Here is a 16,194-nt window from a genome sequence, read left to right on the forward strand (position 1 = left end):
TCAAGTGGTATAAATACTTTTGCAAGGTGCCGTACAATGCCTCTAGGTTTATGGTTGGAACGTGACAAAAAAAATTAAAACGTAAAAGGGAGCACTTTTCAAAGCACTGTAAATCTTTTGATTTTACTATTTTTGAAATAATCTCAACACTTCCAATTTAAAAAAGCACAATTTATTCCTTGGTTTTCATCTCTTGTGAATATTTACGATACTGTATCACTCTCCTGGGTTAGCGGAACCACGGCAACCTTTTCACTTTTAACCTTTTGACACTAGTAAGAATCAATTTGCTCCTCCCTTTCTGGGAAGCCTGGACCTTCTCTTGGTATTGGTCATCCAGTGGGATAAAAAGAGCATTGCTGCTGCTGCAAGTCATTGCAGTTTAGGAGCAGAACAATGGCGGGAGGTTCTAGCTTTGTTTGGGTTCCCTTCCTTCTCATCTGTGTCCTCCCTGCGTCTGACAACAGACACGGTAAGAAGCAATGCTTTCCCGTAATGTTTCCAGTAAATATAGCATTGAAACATTGATTGAAATTTGAATCCTTCATCTGTTTTCAGTGCCGCATAACGTGGGTGAGTTTGTCAAGAACACTGGAAACCCACAGCTGGACGAAATCCTGTCCAGGATTCCTGTGAGTCCTCACTGATTCTGACCCTGTTCATTCATAGTGCATGTAAAGAGAGCACTATAAAAAATAAAACCATGATGATCCATTGTAAAACTTTTACCATTTTTAAGGTGACATCTCGATATCCTTTTGAAAACAAACAAAAATGCAATTAGTGGGAAAAATTAACTTTATGATAAAGCTACAACAACCCGGTTGCACAAGTGTTCACACCCTGAAACTCGTCTGACGTTGAAGTATATTTGGATTTAATTTCAGCATTCATTCACCTTTCAGTTTGACTCAAAATTGGACAACTACAAGCTGAAACAATGTTGCAATTTAGGCTGCAGCATTCAGTCAGCAGAGTTGAGAAATCTGTGATCGACAATTCAGGGCAGAGGAAATATTTTCTTGACCCACGTTTGCCACAGCCTCCCTGAGTATTGTTACTGAACATGTCACACAGTTTGTGCATAAAATTCAAACAAGGCGACATGTTCAGTAACAGCAGAATAATATACCACGTCATAAAGCTCAAGTCATCTCTAACTGATTTCCTTAAGTCGACTCCAATCTGATTGTGTGATGCTGTCAAGTCACACCTTGTGCTATGAATAATCACATATCCACTGAAACCTGTCATTTTACTTGGGTTTTGCACAATTTGTATATCCACTGTGTTGCTATAGTATAAGTTGTGTGTTGTAAATAACGATTGAACGTTTTTAATGTATTCATCTCAGATACCCTTGCCAGATGGAACTGATTTCGACAATGTAAATGTAACGGTATGTAATCACCTCTTTTTCATGCTAATTTGAATGCTGTCTGTGATTTGGGTTCTTCTAATCTAATGCCTTTCATTCTCTTTCAGTCAATAAAAGTCAAACTTTGCGCTGGTGAGTGTATTCTTTATCCGTGTTGCCAGTTCTAATCCGACGCATGCTTACGGGTTCTCGCTTTTGTTTTGTAAGGGTTCGAAGAAAGCTTGGATTCCCTGAACAAGCAGCTTCGGGAAGCAAGTCGGCGTAACAGCCAGCTGGGTGAGTAGACGGTACATCCTTCGGCGGGTTGGATGGAAAGCTTCCTTTTGCGTTGTTCTGCTTTAACCTGCGCGCTCCATCGCAGACGGGGAAGCCTTCGCGTTGAGGCGGGAGGTCAGGCAGCTGACGCTGAAACTCTCCACCTGCAGTTTGGCTGTGACGTCCGTCGCCGGCTGTAAGATCGTGCCTGAAAATCCTGCTCTTCACCCTCTGACCACATCTTCAGGGGTGGCTTCAACAAGCAAAATGTTCAAATGTTTCATCTATTTCCCGACAGCATACCACACCCAGCTGCACAACAAACTGAAGCATCTGCTGGAGGCGATTGACAGTGAGAACATTCAAGGTATGCCTAAATTTTAAGGTAATTTTCATCTTTATAATGCTTCAGCATAGTTCATTTTTTCTTAAAAATGTATTTCTTATAGTTTTGAAGATCATGGCTCTGACCAGGGATGTTAGATCTTTACGGAGGAAATTTGAATTCGCTGTTAACTCAAATGGAAATTCGACCGAGATAACAGGTGGGAAGTTTTTATTCATCCATTCATCGTTTTCAGTTTTTCAAAATGTTTTTAAAAAAATATATAGATATATTTCAGTATGGTTAACTTCATTCATAAAAAAAAAGGAGCATAAATATAATGAGCTTTTTACATAATTTGTCACATTACAACCGCAAACCTGAATATTTTTAATTAGGATTTTGTATAATAGACCAGCTAAAATTAGTGAAGTGAACTGTGAAGTCCAAAGAAAACAACATGTGATTAGAGTCAACAATTAACAGCTATATTTTTGGTTTAGTTAGCTAGTCATGGAGTAAAAAAAATGGGTGTTCATTTTTTTCAAAGTCATATTTTCGCCATGTTATAAATGTCGGCGTTTCAAACTAAATATTTCATCCACAAGCTAAATATTTTGCTTAAAAACTACAGTATATATTTAGCTTTCAAATTCAGTATTTAGTGATTAAGCTAAATATTTATCTTCATCACTAAATATTTAGTTCCTACATACTTTGAGGTTTGTAGTTGTAACTTGTGAAAAATGTGATAAAGATTATGGCATTACAATACATTCATAAAGCACTGCAGGTCATGCATTATCAAAACGCTTCAATTTAATTTTGATGTTCTTATTTTACTGAATTTCTGCCTTGAATAGAAAAGTCTCTTTTCTGAAATCGTTTCAAACAGCTGTGCAAGCTGAACTGAGCGCAAAGACCGCCGAGCTCAACGCCAAGAAGCAGCAAATCAGCAGGAACAATGAAACTCTGGCATTAAGTGAGTTTTTGTTTTTCTTTTGGAAAGATTTATTCCTTTGCTGAGCAGTGAAAACGGTGTCCAGTACATGATAAGTGTAATTCGTGTGTTCAGTCCTAGAGATAATCTCCTTGCAGAATCAGATCTGGGACCTGCAGCAGACCGAACTGAGCAGCAAAACCGCTCTGACTGTCGATAGAAGACTTCTGGGTAAATCGCGCTCTCTTTGCCTGAAAAATTAGAACAAGAGATTACACATGGCATTTATTAAAGTAATGCTCTAACTTTACAGTTCACCCATAAACTCAATCTCGTAATGCAGACTCTTAATTCCCCTCAGCGCTACAAGAGCTGCTGGACAGGAAGCTCTCCGAGCTGCAACGCAAAGAAGACCCAATCTCTATTGGTGTGTAAGCCTCTCCAACTACATTTGCCAGTGTTTCTTTGTTTTCTATCCACAATTTTAAAGTCATATAAAAAAAACAAATAACCTGGTATTTCTAATCGATCACATGGACGTGATTGATCAGTGCTGGAGCTGATTTCTGTGCGCCATAAGATCACGACGATGGAGAAAAGGATCAAGATCCTGACACAGGGATCCAAATCTAAAAGTCTTGGTGAGTTTGTGTTTGCATATCACCAACACATATCTTGTTCAGATTTTGCATGTTGAGCTTGATTATTATTAATTTTTTTTTTCATTTTACTTTCAGATGCTCAGAGGGAATTGAGGCAAAAGACTGAGCAACTGAAGAGAGCAATCTTGCTGCTGAGTGGACGGGAAAATGACAAGAATCTTAGTAAGCTTGCACTCCAACATCTCCACTTAGGTTCTTGTTTTACGTTTGCATTGACCCAATGTGCTCTTGATTTGGATTTTTCAGCTAGGGAGATCCTGAGGCTCCAGTTTGAGGTGGACCGTTTGGCAACGATAGTTTCAAATTTCGAAGAGACCCTGGAATCCACCATCACAGGTGAATGATGTAAACCAAAACAGCAACACGCAAAGCGATGGACTTTATTTATGGCTGAAACGATTCATCTGATTAATTGTGATGAATCGATAATTGAAATAATTGCCAACTAATTTAGTAAGCGATTAATCGTTAACTGGACTATGCTGACTCCAAATAAGGCAATTTACTGAAAGAATAAGACACCGAGAGCACAAATTAAGCCAAAACTGTACAAAAATATATATACATTTCTCATTAAAAATAATTATAAGGGCGTGCCGTGGTGGCGTAGGGGATAGCGCGACCCATGTTTGGAGGCCTTGAGTCCTTGTCGCGGGTTCGACTCCTGGACCTGGCGATCCTTGCTGCATGTCTTCCCCCCTGTACTTCCCCCTTTCCTGTCAGCCTACTTTCATATAAGGGACACTAAAGCCCACAAAAGACCCCCTGGAGGGGTAAATAAAAAAATTATAATAATTTTAAAAACTCTGCAAATTTGTTCTACTCAAATCTCCTCAAATGACCTAGTTTAAGCTTCACATGGTTCAAATTCTGTCAAAAAACCCCAACAACTAATAAGCACCTTTTGCTATCTAATTATTAATTAGTTAATCCAAAGAAATTGTCAACAGATCAGCCCTACACAGCATTAATGTAAAGTCAAACAAAAAGGGCTGAGCTTTTCACATTTTGATGTTGGAAGGAATTTTTTAGGTGGAAATTCATCCTTTGCTGCAAAAGATAAAGCGATGCAATATTGTTGCATTTTAGTCCGTAACATTTTTTTGGTCTTATTTCATTTCTTGTAATCCCTAAAGTTAGCTGAAGCCTTAGTTTTATTTGCATTTTATGAGATATACCAACACAAAGTAACTGTGTCAGAATTTTGGAGTTTAAGAAAAATGATATATATATTTTTTTAAATCTGAGTGTACGGAGGTATTTTGCAGTTACAGCTGCAAAAAGTAAAGATTATGTCTCCATTTTTTTTGTTTTTTTGTTTTACATTGAAACCATTTTCCTTCCATGCCCTACTTTGTGTTGGTTGGTCACATAAAATCTCATCAAAACACATTTAAAATTGGTGATGAAATTTGAAAATTTGTGCTTGTTTTGTCCTGTTTTTTGTAACCGTTATCATATTATCCACAAGTCTTGACGTTAGTTAAACTGAACAAGCAGAAATGTGTTAAAAGGAGTGTTTTTTTTTTCATTGAAGCCATAACAGAGGAACTGGAAGTGAAGAAGAGAAAAGAGGTCATTTTGCAGAAATCGCTGGAGAATACAGACCACGCCATCGCACAGCTGAGTGAGTAAGAGGAGGAAGAGGAGGGATCTCTGTCTCTGGAGAATGTTTCCTATGTTCACCATAACAAAGCTGACGAGTGTGCACTTTTACTTTGACCAGTCATGAAAGTTATCAGCATCATGGAGGAGCTGACGGAGCACAAGGAGACAACAACCGATGAACAGCCTGGTGAGCGCGCCTCCGCTTATTCTTAAATCGCATCACTTTCAACATTTATTCTTATTCGAATGTTTTTGCAGATATTCTGACACTCCTTCAAACCTATAAACGAGACTACACCAAAGCTCTAAGTGAAATAAAGAGTGAGTCTTATTCTGTGACGTCAGTGGCATTTTGTGAAATACATTTTTGATAACCAGGCTGTTTTTGTGTTTCCGTACAGGCCTGAAGGAGCAGCTGCGTCAGACACGTGAGCAGTGCTCGGGACTTGAGGAGCGATATATCGGTGAGCGGCTTTTCTGAACTTCCGAGTCGTGTCACGGTTGCACTCCTGATCTAAAGTCCTAACCTGTTTCTCCCAGCGGTAAAGACTGAACTGGAACAAAGGGTTGCACAGCTGAACAGAACTGAAGACTCTAAAACTGCCTTCGGTATTAATTTCAGTTGTTTTTTTTCCTATTTATTAGAGGAAAATGTGGACTTGCGTGGTTTCTTTCTATAAAACTTGTCATGTACATTATGCTTGTCTGTGTCAGTTGTGAGTGTAATACACCTGCACAGCGAAATCGCAGCTTTAAAGAAGGCGATCGTAACATCGGCTGGTACAAAGGAGATTATAAGTGAGTACCACTTATTTTTATGAAAGTAGTTTCAACCTTCTTGAAAGCGAGATGCGTTAATGCCCTTTTTTTCTCCTCAGGGCTGCAGAGGGAGCTGCTGCAGAAAGAAGAAGAACTAAAAGCCAAGACTGCAGACATAGAGAGACTGATTCCCAACTCACAGATAGGTGAGTCCACTGTGACGTGTCCAGATCACATGGAAAATGTTTCAGCCTATTTTTTTCTCTCCAGATGGTTTACAGACAGGCAGCTTTCTTGACACCTAAATTATCCCTGTGTAATATTTCATAAGAGTAAAAACAGTCCCATTTATGGAAGGAAAATCCATAAATGGCTGGAAACCCACAAAATTATTGCCCCAAGTAACAATTATTTCAGTAATCGATTATTCTATTGATTAATCAATTAATCGCGTATTTTTATGTGATTGTCTAATCAAACCGACACATTCTGCAGGTTTTCATTTAACTTCTTAAGCTTTTTACATGCATTATTAGAAATACATTAGCAGAGACAAATAAGCAAATAATAAAATTCCTTTTTGAATTTAATTATTTGTCACTCGAGGAGCTTTTAGTAAAACATATTTACAGACAAAGGGCATTTTCTTATCGTAAATGCAGAATGTAGGAATATTTTTGCACAATTTTGGCTTAATTACTGCTCTGCATATGTTGTTGTTTTTGTTCAGCAAATGGCCTTTTTTTGACTCTGACCAGTTAACCATTAATCGCTTACTAAATTAGTTAACCATTATTTCAATAATTGATTAATCGCAATTAATCTAATTAATCCAATTAATCATTTAATCACAGTTAATCATTTAAATAATTAAATGATCAGGACTTTCTACAGATTGTGAATTGTTTTCTGCCAATGAGGTCCTTTTTTGTTGCAGCTGAGCAGTGGCAGGGCACTCTGCACGTAGCATTCTCAGTGCTAAAAAGCCCAAAAACAATTTATTTGGAGCCCTGCAAGCAGATGTAGTTAGGATGTAACAGTCAGGAAGCTCTCACTGCGTTCCTGATGGACCCCAGGAGGTTTCTACTTGACAACATCTATGTACTTCTTTAGACCGCTGTCCAAAGGCCCCACCAAGATTTCAGCTCTGTTGCTCCCATTTACATTTATGTTTCAGTTTTAAACATTATTGAGCTGCAGAATAACATCTGGACTCTTCAGAGCAAGGATACCAACGAGACGACCAGTGAGATATCAGGTACTTTAAATTGTTACTGGTTCAGAGTTAAACATTTATGGGAATTGTGTCACAAATTCCTTAATTTACTCCACATTAAACTGTTATTTTTTTTTTTTCAGAGTTGCAAAGGAGACTGGATGGTCTGCTGAGTGAGATAGATAGCAAAGACCAGGAAACCCTAAAACACAGTGAGTGAAACAGTTTCCAACACTTTCATTCCTCTAGAGAGCACATGTCTGTCCTTCTTTGGTTCATTATGATATTTAATAAAACAAATGTTGTCTAGGCTCTTGACTTTGTGTTTTGCGTTTCAGTGATGACAGTCCTGACCCTGCAGAGTCAGGTGGAATATCTTCAGAAACAGCTGTCGGTGACCGAGGTTTTACAATCCCACAGGATTACCCGTAAGTGCCTCCAGCAAAATGAAGTAATATCTGAAGTGAGGTTGATTTTTGCCTCGAAAAAGCATCCACACACCTTCCTCCTTTTTAAATATTGCTGCAGCACCACACACGTATAGAAATGTTACAACAAGAAGTGGATGAAAACCTGTTAAAGGTTGTAAATAACGTCAGAATATGGTGAAAGTTTAACTTCCAGACGAAAAACAACCCTAGACATCAGTGGAAAGAATTAAAAATTGTTGTTTATACTCAAACCTGATTGAACTTGAAGTATTTTTTCAAAGAAATATAGTCAAAAATAAATAAATGTACCAAAAGTTGGTTCTACAAAGAATTGTGCAAACGGGACTAAATTCTAGTGTTTGGCACACTTCTCTGATTTTTACTTGTAAAACAAAACAAAACAAAAAAAAAAAATCATGTATAATTTTCCTTAAACCTCACAATAATGAAATATTTTGTCTTGGTGTATCACATAAATGCGGAGCATGATTAAGACCACTGAAAAGAAAAAATATCTTCTTTTTTTTGCCTCCTATTTTGACCATTGTGAGTCCATTATTGATGTCCTGCAAATTACTAATATTTTTTAATTCTTCCCACAATCAGAACTCAACAAAGAGCTTGAAATCAAGCAGGCGCAGTTACAAAAAGCTTACCTGGAGATGAAGGAGAAGAACAAGGAAAACGGCGAACTGTGTAGGTGAAGCGAGAAAACGCTGCGATCTTAATCTCATATGAACATTTATGTGTGCCTCATCATTTTGTTTCTGCTTTATTCAGTGGTAAACATCTCTGTACTGCAAAGCCAGCTCAGAAAGTTAGAAAAGGAAAGTGAAGAAGAAAAAGTCGTTGCCACGGTGTCCAGTGAGTGGGCTCCTGGTGTTTACGTTGTTTGTGTCTTCTTTTTAAGATTGGAAAACGCGTATGTGATGTCATTATTCATTTTGTGTTTAAATGATGCTTCTTAGAGCTGAATGAACAATTGAAGATTAAACAAAAGGAGAACCAAGAACAGCAGAACTTGATAAAAAGTAAGTTTAGTGAACATATAGGCTGCTGCGAATATATTTAATGTATAAATGATTTAAAAAACATTTTTATTTCTACCAGCTCTGCAGATCAGCTTGAACCAGACTCAATCAGAGTGTTCTGCAACAACAAATGAGCAGCAAGTTCAAGGTGACTCTTACTTCTCTTCGTCCCTGCTGGAGGAAATGCTGTGAATTCAAAACTTATAATTATTGATTTTGCTTTTGGTAGACCTGCAGAAAAGTTTGGGAGCCAAGATTGAGGAACTCAAGAGCAAATCTGATACAGTCACGTCTCTCGGTGAGTCGGAAAGCTGCGCGTATCTTTTCTATGATTTGGAAGATCGAAGGACGTCGACGGTAATGACACGCATGTGTTTGTTTAAGCTCTTCAAGTTTCTACGTTGACTGTGCAGCTGGAAGAACTAAAGAAGCAGCTGGAAAGCTCTGCTTCCCAAACTAAAGTTGAAGGTAGGTTTGCATGAACCGTGCACACAAATGTTGTTGTTTTAGCTATCTTAGCTAAATTACTTCAAGTGTTTCTTAAGGGAAAGGGACCCATATCCTGTTCTTGTTGCTAAAAAATAGACTAAAAACATTTATAAAGTAACAAAATAAAAAGCTTTTGCCTCTCACAAAAAAAAATAAAAAAATGTGTCTTTCTTACAATTACTATACTGTATATCCTTGTACTGTGTACAGTTCAATATCAAGCCAGCTGGCTGAAAAATATTTCTGTTTTTTTTTTTAAGAGCTTCAAATAATAATTGACCAGAAAAGTGCAGAACTGGTCAAAGTAACAGAAGAGCTGAAACAACGAAGCACGCAGTCCCAAAGACGTAAGATATAAGCCAATGACTAAATAAATAAATGATTCTTTTGAATGATATTTATGTGAGTCAACTAAAAATGTGCGACTCTTTCAGTTTTGCAGGTTATTGCCGTACAAGTGGAGATTGATCGACTGGTAACTGTGGCCTCCAATGAATCAGATTACGCCAAGATCCAAGGTAAGTAACAAACACGTAGCATTGCGCTAGCACTGGATACGTTTATTATTTAATATAATTGCGACTGCAGGACTCCAAGATCATCTCAGTTACCTGATAGAAGGAATTCAGGACACAGACAATGAAAACACAAAGCTAAGTAGGTATCAGTGAAATGAGTGGTGCACTGCTGAGCAGTAGCTGATCTGACAGGATCACATCTTTCTCTGTCAGCATTTAAAATTCTGACTCAGAAGGACGAAATAGCCAGACTGAAGAAGGAGATGGAGAGCCAACTGGGAGCACAAGCTGAGAAAATTAAAGGTGAGGCAAAAAGTAATAATACTACTAATAATAATAATGATAAAACATCACATGGACACACCTCACGCTTTCTTTTTATTTCTTATTTCCTAGGTCTGGAAAATCTATTGGAGTCGGTCAGAAATGAGATAAAAAAGAAAACAAATATGCTGGAGACGTCACCCTTGAGAATTGCGAATCTGTGTGAGTATTTAGTCCTTTCAAAAATAAGAATAAACTAGATAATTAAAAAAAACAACAACATTTAAGCAACTATCTTTTTTTTATTTCTTTTAGCTGCTCAGATTATGGAACTGAATGAGAAAATCGCACCTCTGCAGCAGGAAATATCAGACCTCAATCAGACGTATGCTGAAAACCTCGCAGGTAAAGCGATAACTAATACATTTACTTAAGGGTAAATTGCACTTTTGGCTCATATGCATGTATTTCTTAATCTCCAGAACTTCAAGAGAGACGCAATTTTGCTCAGAAGAAACTGCAAAACACTGAAGCTCAGCTCAAGGAGGCAGACGCAAGGAATTTTAAACTAGGTGCAAACTCCTTTCATGTACTAGTTTAACATTTTGTTTGTTTTTAATTTGCCACTGGAATAACTGTGTTTTTTCTGTCTCTGTCAGTAATGGATATCGCCAATCTCAAATCTGAGCTGAAAAAAGCGAAGGAAGAAACTTCTATAACTTCTAAGAAGAAAGTTACTGGTTTGTTATTATTTTAATGCAATAATATAGCAAATACTTACTATAGGGTGCCGTACAAAAGTATTGTTTTTTTTGATAAAAGGTTTTGGTGCTAGGATGAGGTGGGGAGGGGGGGGGATTTGGTGGTAAAGAAATTGCTTTAGTTTGTAAAACTGCAATGGAAACACGTCACACAAGTCACATGATCAACGACCGGATGCTGCCACTGGCGCGAACCACGAAGAAGAAGACGACAGGAAGTGGCAGGCGGGGCACTTCCTGTTTTTAATGACTTATCGCGTGAACAAACGTACTCACGCGTGATTTTAATTGCGCTTCTTGTTTGACGGAAATACCGCAATTGCGAAAATTGCCTTCTTTGTCATCAGCGGAATATTGGCAAAGTTTTGCGAACATTTGTAATGGAGACGCTGCTGTTGAGACTTTCACAGACCAGCTGGATAAAAGTTGGATAGAATTACACACAGGTGAACCACATTGAACAATTAGGCGACATTTTCACTCTAGTTTTACTTCTTGAACAGCTGCTGTAGTTTGTCTGCCAAATAAAGACATGTTTGCAAAATAACAAAATGTGAAAATGTTTAAAAGAGTGTGAAGGCTTTTTCAAGTCACTGTGTTTGTCATAAATAACCCCAAAGAGCATGCAACACTTGATTCAGGCAATTCTTCTCCCTCTCTTTTCAGCCCTGGAACAACAACTTAGAACACAGGATAAAGAAAACAGAAAACTTGAGAGCGCCAATAGAGGTATGGAATGAGCTCTGCTGCTGTGTTCTGTTCAGCCTTCCTGTTATCTACTGGAAAAGATCAGTCACTATTCCCTGAATGAACCACATGCATGTGGACGTGTTTCGGAAAATAACATTCAATTTTAAATTGCTTCTTATGCACTGATCTGAAAATGGTCTCTTGTTGTTTGGTCACCGAAGCTCCTTTCTCACTCAGACTTAAAGCAACAAATGGAGGAGCTGGAAACGTGCTGCAACTCCAACACCCACTGTGAAGGTGAGAGGTCAAAAAAAAATGACCTGTAGCGAAGATCTACCGTGTCATTTTGTGCTATTTATAGTAAGCTTCTGATAAAAAACAGACGTGCAGAGGCAGCTGCAGCAGAGCCAGGAGGATGCGGATCGTCTCCATCAGCAGCTGCAGGAGAAGGACGCCGCCCTGAGAAAGCTGCAGCGCGACTTCGAGCAACAGCAGCGGGAGAAGGAGCAGCTGCAGGAAAACTACAACAGTATGTTCACCTCAGAATTACGAGTTAAACACGAGCTCAGATCAGAACCAGGAAGTCATGCTTTGTTCCTCTCCTCTCAGACGTCGTGGCTAAACTAACCAACGTGGAAGACAGGACCATCTATAACAGTGAGTCACACGCAAGAGCCAGAATTGCTAGGAGAGTAACTAGAGATGCACTGATTGCAGTATTTTGGTCGATCGCCAATCTTTTAAGAAAACGGACTTGCCAATTACATTGTCATCAACATTTTTTGTCTGTTTGAAAAGTTGCTCAATATAGCAACAAAATGACTAAGTTTACAGCAGTGGCGTGACTGTTGTTAACCACGCACATAAAGATGTGACCGGGTGGGCGGGTCCGTCACCGCAGAACAAAAAGAGGCAGCAGCTGCATTTCCATTGATCACATAGTTGGGCAAATTGGAATTACAAAAACAAATTTGCTTTATTCAAACACAGCAATTTCAAAAAAACGCATGTCTTTTGCTAGAAGGTTTTTGCGTTATGAGGAGGTGGTTTTTCAGTTACATTAAAATTTGTGTATTTTGTAAAATTGCAATGGAAATTTTTTTTTTTCCGCATCACTCGAGTCACGTGATCAACAACCAGATTTTAGCACTGGCGGAAAAGATGAAGAAGACGGCAGCAAATGGTAGGAGGATGATGGCACAGCATGTTTTTTTTTTTTTTTTTTTTAAATTACTTATCACGTGACCAAACATATTCCCGTGTGATTTTAATTTTCGTTTCTTATTTAATGGAAACATTGCGAAAATGGGTTTTTCAACATGAGCCGAATATCGACAGAGTTGTGTCCACCTTTATAATGGAAACATAACTAGTGGTTGATTTTCAGACCTTTAGGTCAGTAGGTAATATCGGTGGAAAGATCAGTTTTACGTGTAAGTATTGACCGATCGCCAGTCACCCCAAATGAAAGAAATCTAGGCCGATTTATCAGTGCAACCCTAAAAGTAACATACAGACGCCTTGTACTCTGCATGTTTAAACTTTTTTAAATGTAACAAACACACAATCTGCATTTCTCCCTTTTCCAGCAAAGGTCACCTGGGATCCGAATACGGCACATCCCAGATTAGCTTTCTTTTCCGACAACACCGAGGTATCCACCACCGACGACACACTCCAGTCCCAGGACAACCCCAGCAGGTTCGACGTGGTCCTCGGCGTTCTGGGCTCGACCGGCTTCTCGAGAGGCCGCCATTACTGGGAGGTGTCTGTAGCTGAAAAACGTTGCTACCACATCGGGATGGTCAGCGAATCGGCCAAGAGGAGAGGATCATTATCCTTCAGGCCCGCGAACGGTTTCTGGACCATAATCCTGAACAAACAGGGTGAGCTCAAGGCGATCGACAGGACGTCTGTAACCCTTCAGGTTGAGAGGCTGCCCATTACTCTGGGCATCCTGCTGGACTACAAGAAGGGACAGGTGTCCTTCTACGACGCTGGCGCCAGATCTCATCTGTACTCGTTCTCAGGTCAAGAGTTTACCGACAGAATCTACCCGTTTCTCAACTACTGCGTTGAGGATGTTGAAAATCCTCAGCCAATAGTTTTGCTGCCTCCAGGATCAACCGACTGGATTAATTAAGCAACACAATAAGTCTGGTTTTGGCACATTTGTCCAACAGTTGCATGACTTAATAATCAAATGTTTTATTGTCTTTATGAATGATTTTGATTCAATAAATCAACAAACTTAAAAAAGTGTGTACTGACCTCTGACTGTCATCTCCCAGGTGTAATAAACGTTACCATTTAAAAAAAGAACAACCTGTGTAGAAAAAACGTTTTAATGAAACTCAACCGTCCAACTTCATAAAACAAAGCATGTTTTTATTATGAACATGTTGATCTTGAGAAACATTACAAATCTCTGTAGAAAAAACCCACTCGCGTCAAATGATCACAAAGGATTTCATCACAGTTTAAACAATTACATGGATTTGAAAAAGACCAAAGGAGAAAAAAAAAAAACAGGATTCCTACCAGGCCTAGAAAAGCAGAGATGCACAAGTCAATCATTCGCAGATCGGAATTACGTAGTTTTACTTGTTGTAAAACTACGTAATTCTGATAATTATGGTAGCCGACATGCGTAGTGTCGGCTACCAGAAAAATCTGACACGCCGATCACCAAAAAGAACTAAAGAACTCCCACTATTTTTGGTCTATAAACAACTGACACGAGGTAAATATAAACGTTTTATACGTTGTCATATGCTTTGAAGCATCAGTGGGGATTATCTTGTAATTCCTTCATTCAACCTCAATCAAAAAACATTTTTTTCCCCCACTTTCCTTTGATCCATGCATAACTGACAAAAGTCGAAATCAGCAGGCCACAATGCCAAGGAAAATTGGAAATCGGTATCGATGGTGGATTTCTATTTAAAACTTTGGAAAATTATGGATTTTGATTTATTCTTATGCCAGGTCTGGACCAGTAACAGAAATATATTTAATGAAATATTTATTTTCAGACCTAATTGTCTGCATGAAAAACAGAATACTGTAAAAACTGCTGTTAAAGTGTTTTTTTTTTAAAGTAGTACATCTGTCATTCTGCCTCTCCATCCAGCCTTCTGTTGAATAATCTCTCTGTTCAGCCATCAATCCATCCAACCATCAGTTCCCTTGTGGTGTCTCAAAGTTCCATCTTCGACATCTGAACACTGTGCAAACATCTGACGTAAAATCATCCAAAACTTTTCTATCGTTTCTTAAATATGGGGCAAAAATTGACTGAGAAATCGGAGTATCTGAGACCGGAAAAGCACGGACCTTCTATGTAAGAGGTCTGTAGCAAATCTAAGGAATGCAGCAACTGCATGCATGTCCTCTGATGCAGACTTCTGGTCAGTCTCTTCCTGCGGTGCCAGCAACGCTCCTGTAGAAGTGGGCAACAAACATGGGGTCCTTCTCCTCCAGCATGTGCAGGAAGTGATTCCTCTCCTCTTCCCCCCAGGACTCAAACCACTGGGTCCACAGCCGGAGCTGGCACTCAAAGATGTTGGGCAGTTTGTCTTTGACCTGTCACAAAGCAGTAGTTAAGAATTTTTTTTTTTTTTTTTTTAACGTGTCAACTCAAGAAGTGCATGTAACAGAGCAGGGAGTACCTGGAGGGTGCTGAGTGAGTCGAGGAGAGTGCACACTTTCCCCGGCACGGCTTTCCCAACAAGATCCTGCAGGAACCTCTCCTTCTGGGAGTCATTCCAGCCTTGGAACCAGCTCAGGACACACCGCTGCTCCTGGAAGGTCACGTAGGAGATGGGCTCTGGTTGTCTGTCTTGACCCGCGCAGGACAGGTTCTCCAGGCTGGGAGGGCTGGCTGCACCCTGGGGAGCTGATGGCAGGTCAAACTGGCCTGGAGAAGGCCGGCCAGCCCCGCTGCTGCTCTGGGTAGCAGGGGTCGCTGCTCCTGCTGGTAGACTTGCGGGATTAGAGGGACTGCCGAGGACATTCGGGGCTGCAAATTGTTGGCCATCGGCGGCCTGCCGCTGGTACGGACCTTGACTGACCTGACTAAACCACGACATTTCTCAGAAAGTGTCTTCAACCAGAAAAAGTTTGCTGGACTTTGAAACGCCAGCGGCGGAGAAACCCTCCCGGGTTTGTTTACATGCGGTTCAGGCAAGACCGCCGCTCACGCGTCACTTTAAAGCCGGCATCACTTAACACCAGCTGTTTCAATTATAAAAACCGGCCTAATCTGAAGTAAACTACGTCATTTTGCTCATATTTAGAGACCTGTTATGTCTACTTAGCAGCAGTCGAGTAGCTGCAAAAAATACACAGGAAACGGAAACAGTTTAAAACCTCTTTGTGCACGGAAGTGAAGATTGCGCAGGATTTGCGCAAAATGTTGTCTACATCTACAAAAAGTAAAACATTGATATAGATTTATAACATATATGTACACGAATTTGAAGTGCATAATGTGAGTTGTGTGTTCTGTAAACTTTATTTTTCTTTTAGTTATTTTAATATTTATGAGAGGTGTTGCGTCGCAATGGGTTTCACCGTCTAAATGCGCATTCTTGTCATAATATTGCGTTCTGTTGTGGCAAGCTTACGGCAATAGGCTTTATACGTCGTGGTGCATTCAAGTACACGTCGTACAAGAGATCGTCTGATTTGAAAGAGATTTCAAATTATTTTATCACACTTTTTTTTTTCATCAAATACCAAAAACAGCCCTTTTCAATACCAGATATTGCAAAAGGCCGTATTGAGGTCATGAGGGCAAATTTAATTTTTCAGGGGAATGGTGTTCCAAAACTATGGGGTAATTTTTCTGCCATAATTCGAGAGC

At 39.4% G+C, this 16,194-nt stretch overlaps 2 protein-coding genes across 2 annotated transcripts; one reads left to right on the forward strand and one right to left on the reverse strand.

Annotated features, from left to right (window-relative positions):
• The first annotated feature begins 343 nt into the window (after window positions 1-343).
• LOC116722214 (CAP-Gly domain-containing linker protein 1) lies at window positions 344-13,888 on the forward strand. The gene is made up of 43 exons (XM_032566413.1): window positions 344-472; window positions 559-632; window positions 1,355-1,399; window positions 1,486-1,510; window positions 1,586-1,654; window positions 1,740-1,829; window positions 1,932-2,000; window positions 2,083-2,178; window positions 2,854-2,940; window positions 3,034-3,129; window positions 3,260-3,325; window positions 3,450-3,539; window positions 3,636-3,722; window positions 3,807-3,896; window positions 5,098-5,187; window positions 5,287-5,355; window positions 5,427-5,489; window positions 5,570-5,632; window positions 5,709-5,777; window positions 5,883-5,966; window positions 6,047-6,133; window positions 7,105-7,185; window positions 7,287-7,355; window positions 7,482-7,571; window positions 8,181-8,270; window positions 8,355-8,438; window positions 8,543-8,605; window positions 8,685-8,753; window positions 8,835-8,903; window positions 8,990-9,073; window positions 9,355-9,441; window positions 9,529-9,612; window positions 9,683-9,751; window positions 9,826-9,915; window positions 10,009-10,098; window positions 10,192-10,281; window positions 10,359-10,448; window positions 10,536-10,616; window positions 11,304-11,366; window positions 11,565-11,624; window positions 11,710-11,856; window positions 11,937-11,984; window positions 12,917-13,888. The coding sequence occupies exons 1-43, from the start codon at window positions 397-399 to the stop codon at window positions 13,468-13,470; spliced, it is 3,837 nt and encodes a 1,278-aa protein (XP_032422304.1). The 5' UTR covers window positions 344-396; the 3' UTR covers window positions 13,471-13,888.
• On the reverse strand, window positions 13,699-15,696 carry c6h14orf119 (chromosome 6 C14orf119 homolog). The gene is made up of 2 exons (XM_032566414.1): window positions 14,999-15,696; window positions 13,699-14,912 (listed from the first exon to the last, which is right to left on the reverse strand). Exons 1-2 carry the CDS (start codon window positions 15,416-15,418, stop codon window positions 14,739-14,741), a joined length of 594 nt encoding a protein of 197 aa, XP_032422305.1. The 5' UTR covers window positions 15,419-15,696; the 3' UTR covers window positions 13,699-14,738.
• Window positions 15,697-16,194: the final 498 nt, after the last annotated feature.

The sequence above is a fragment of the Xiphophorus hellerii genome, chromosome 6, assembly GCF_003331165.1.
Source record: "Xiphophorus hellerii strain 12219 chromosome 6, Xiphophorus_hellerii-4.1, whole genome shotgun sequence".
Lineage (NCBI taxonomy): Eukaryota > Metazoa > Chordata > Actinopteri > Cyprinodontiformes > Poeciliidae > Xiphophorus > Xiphophorus hellerii.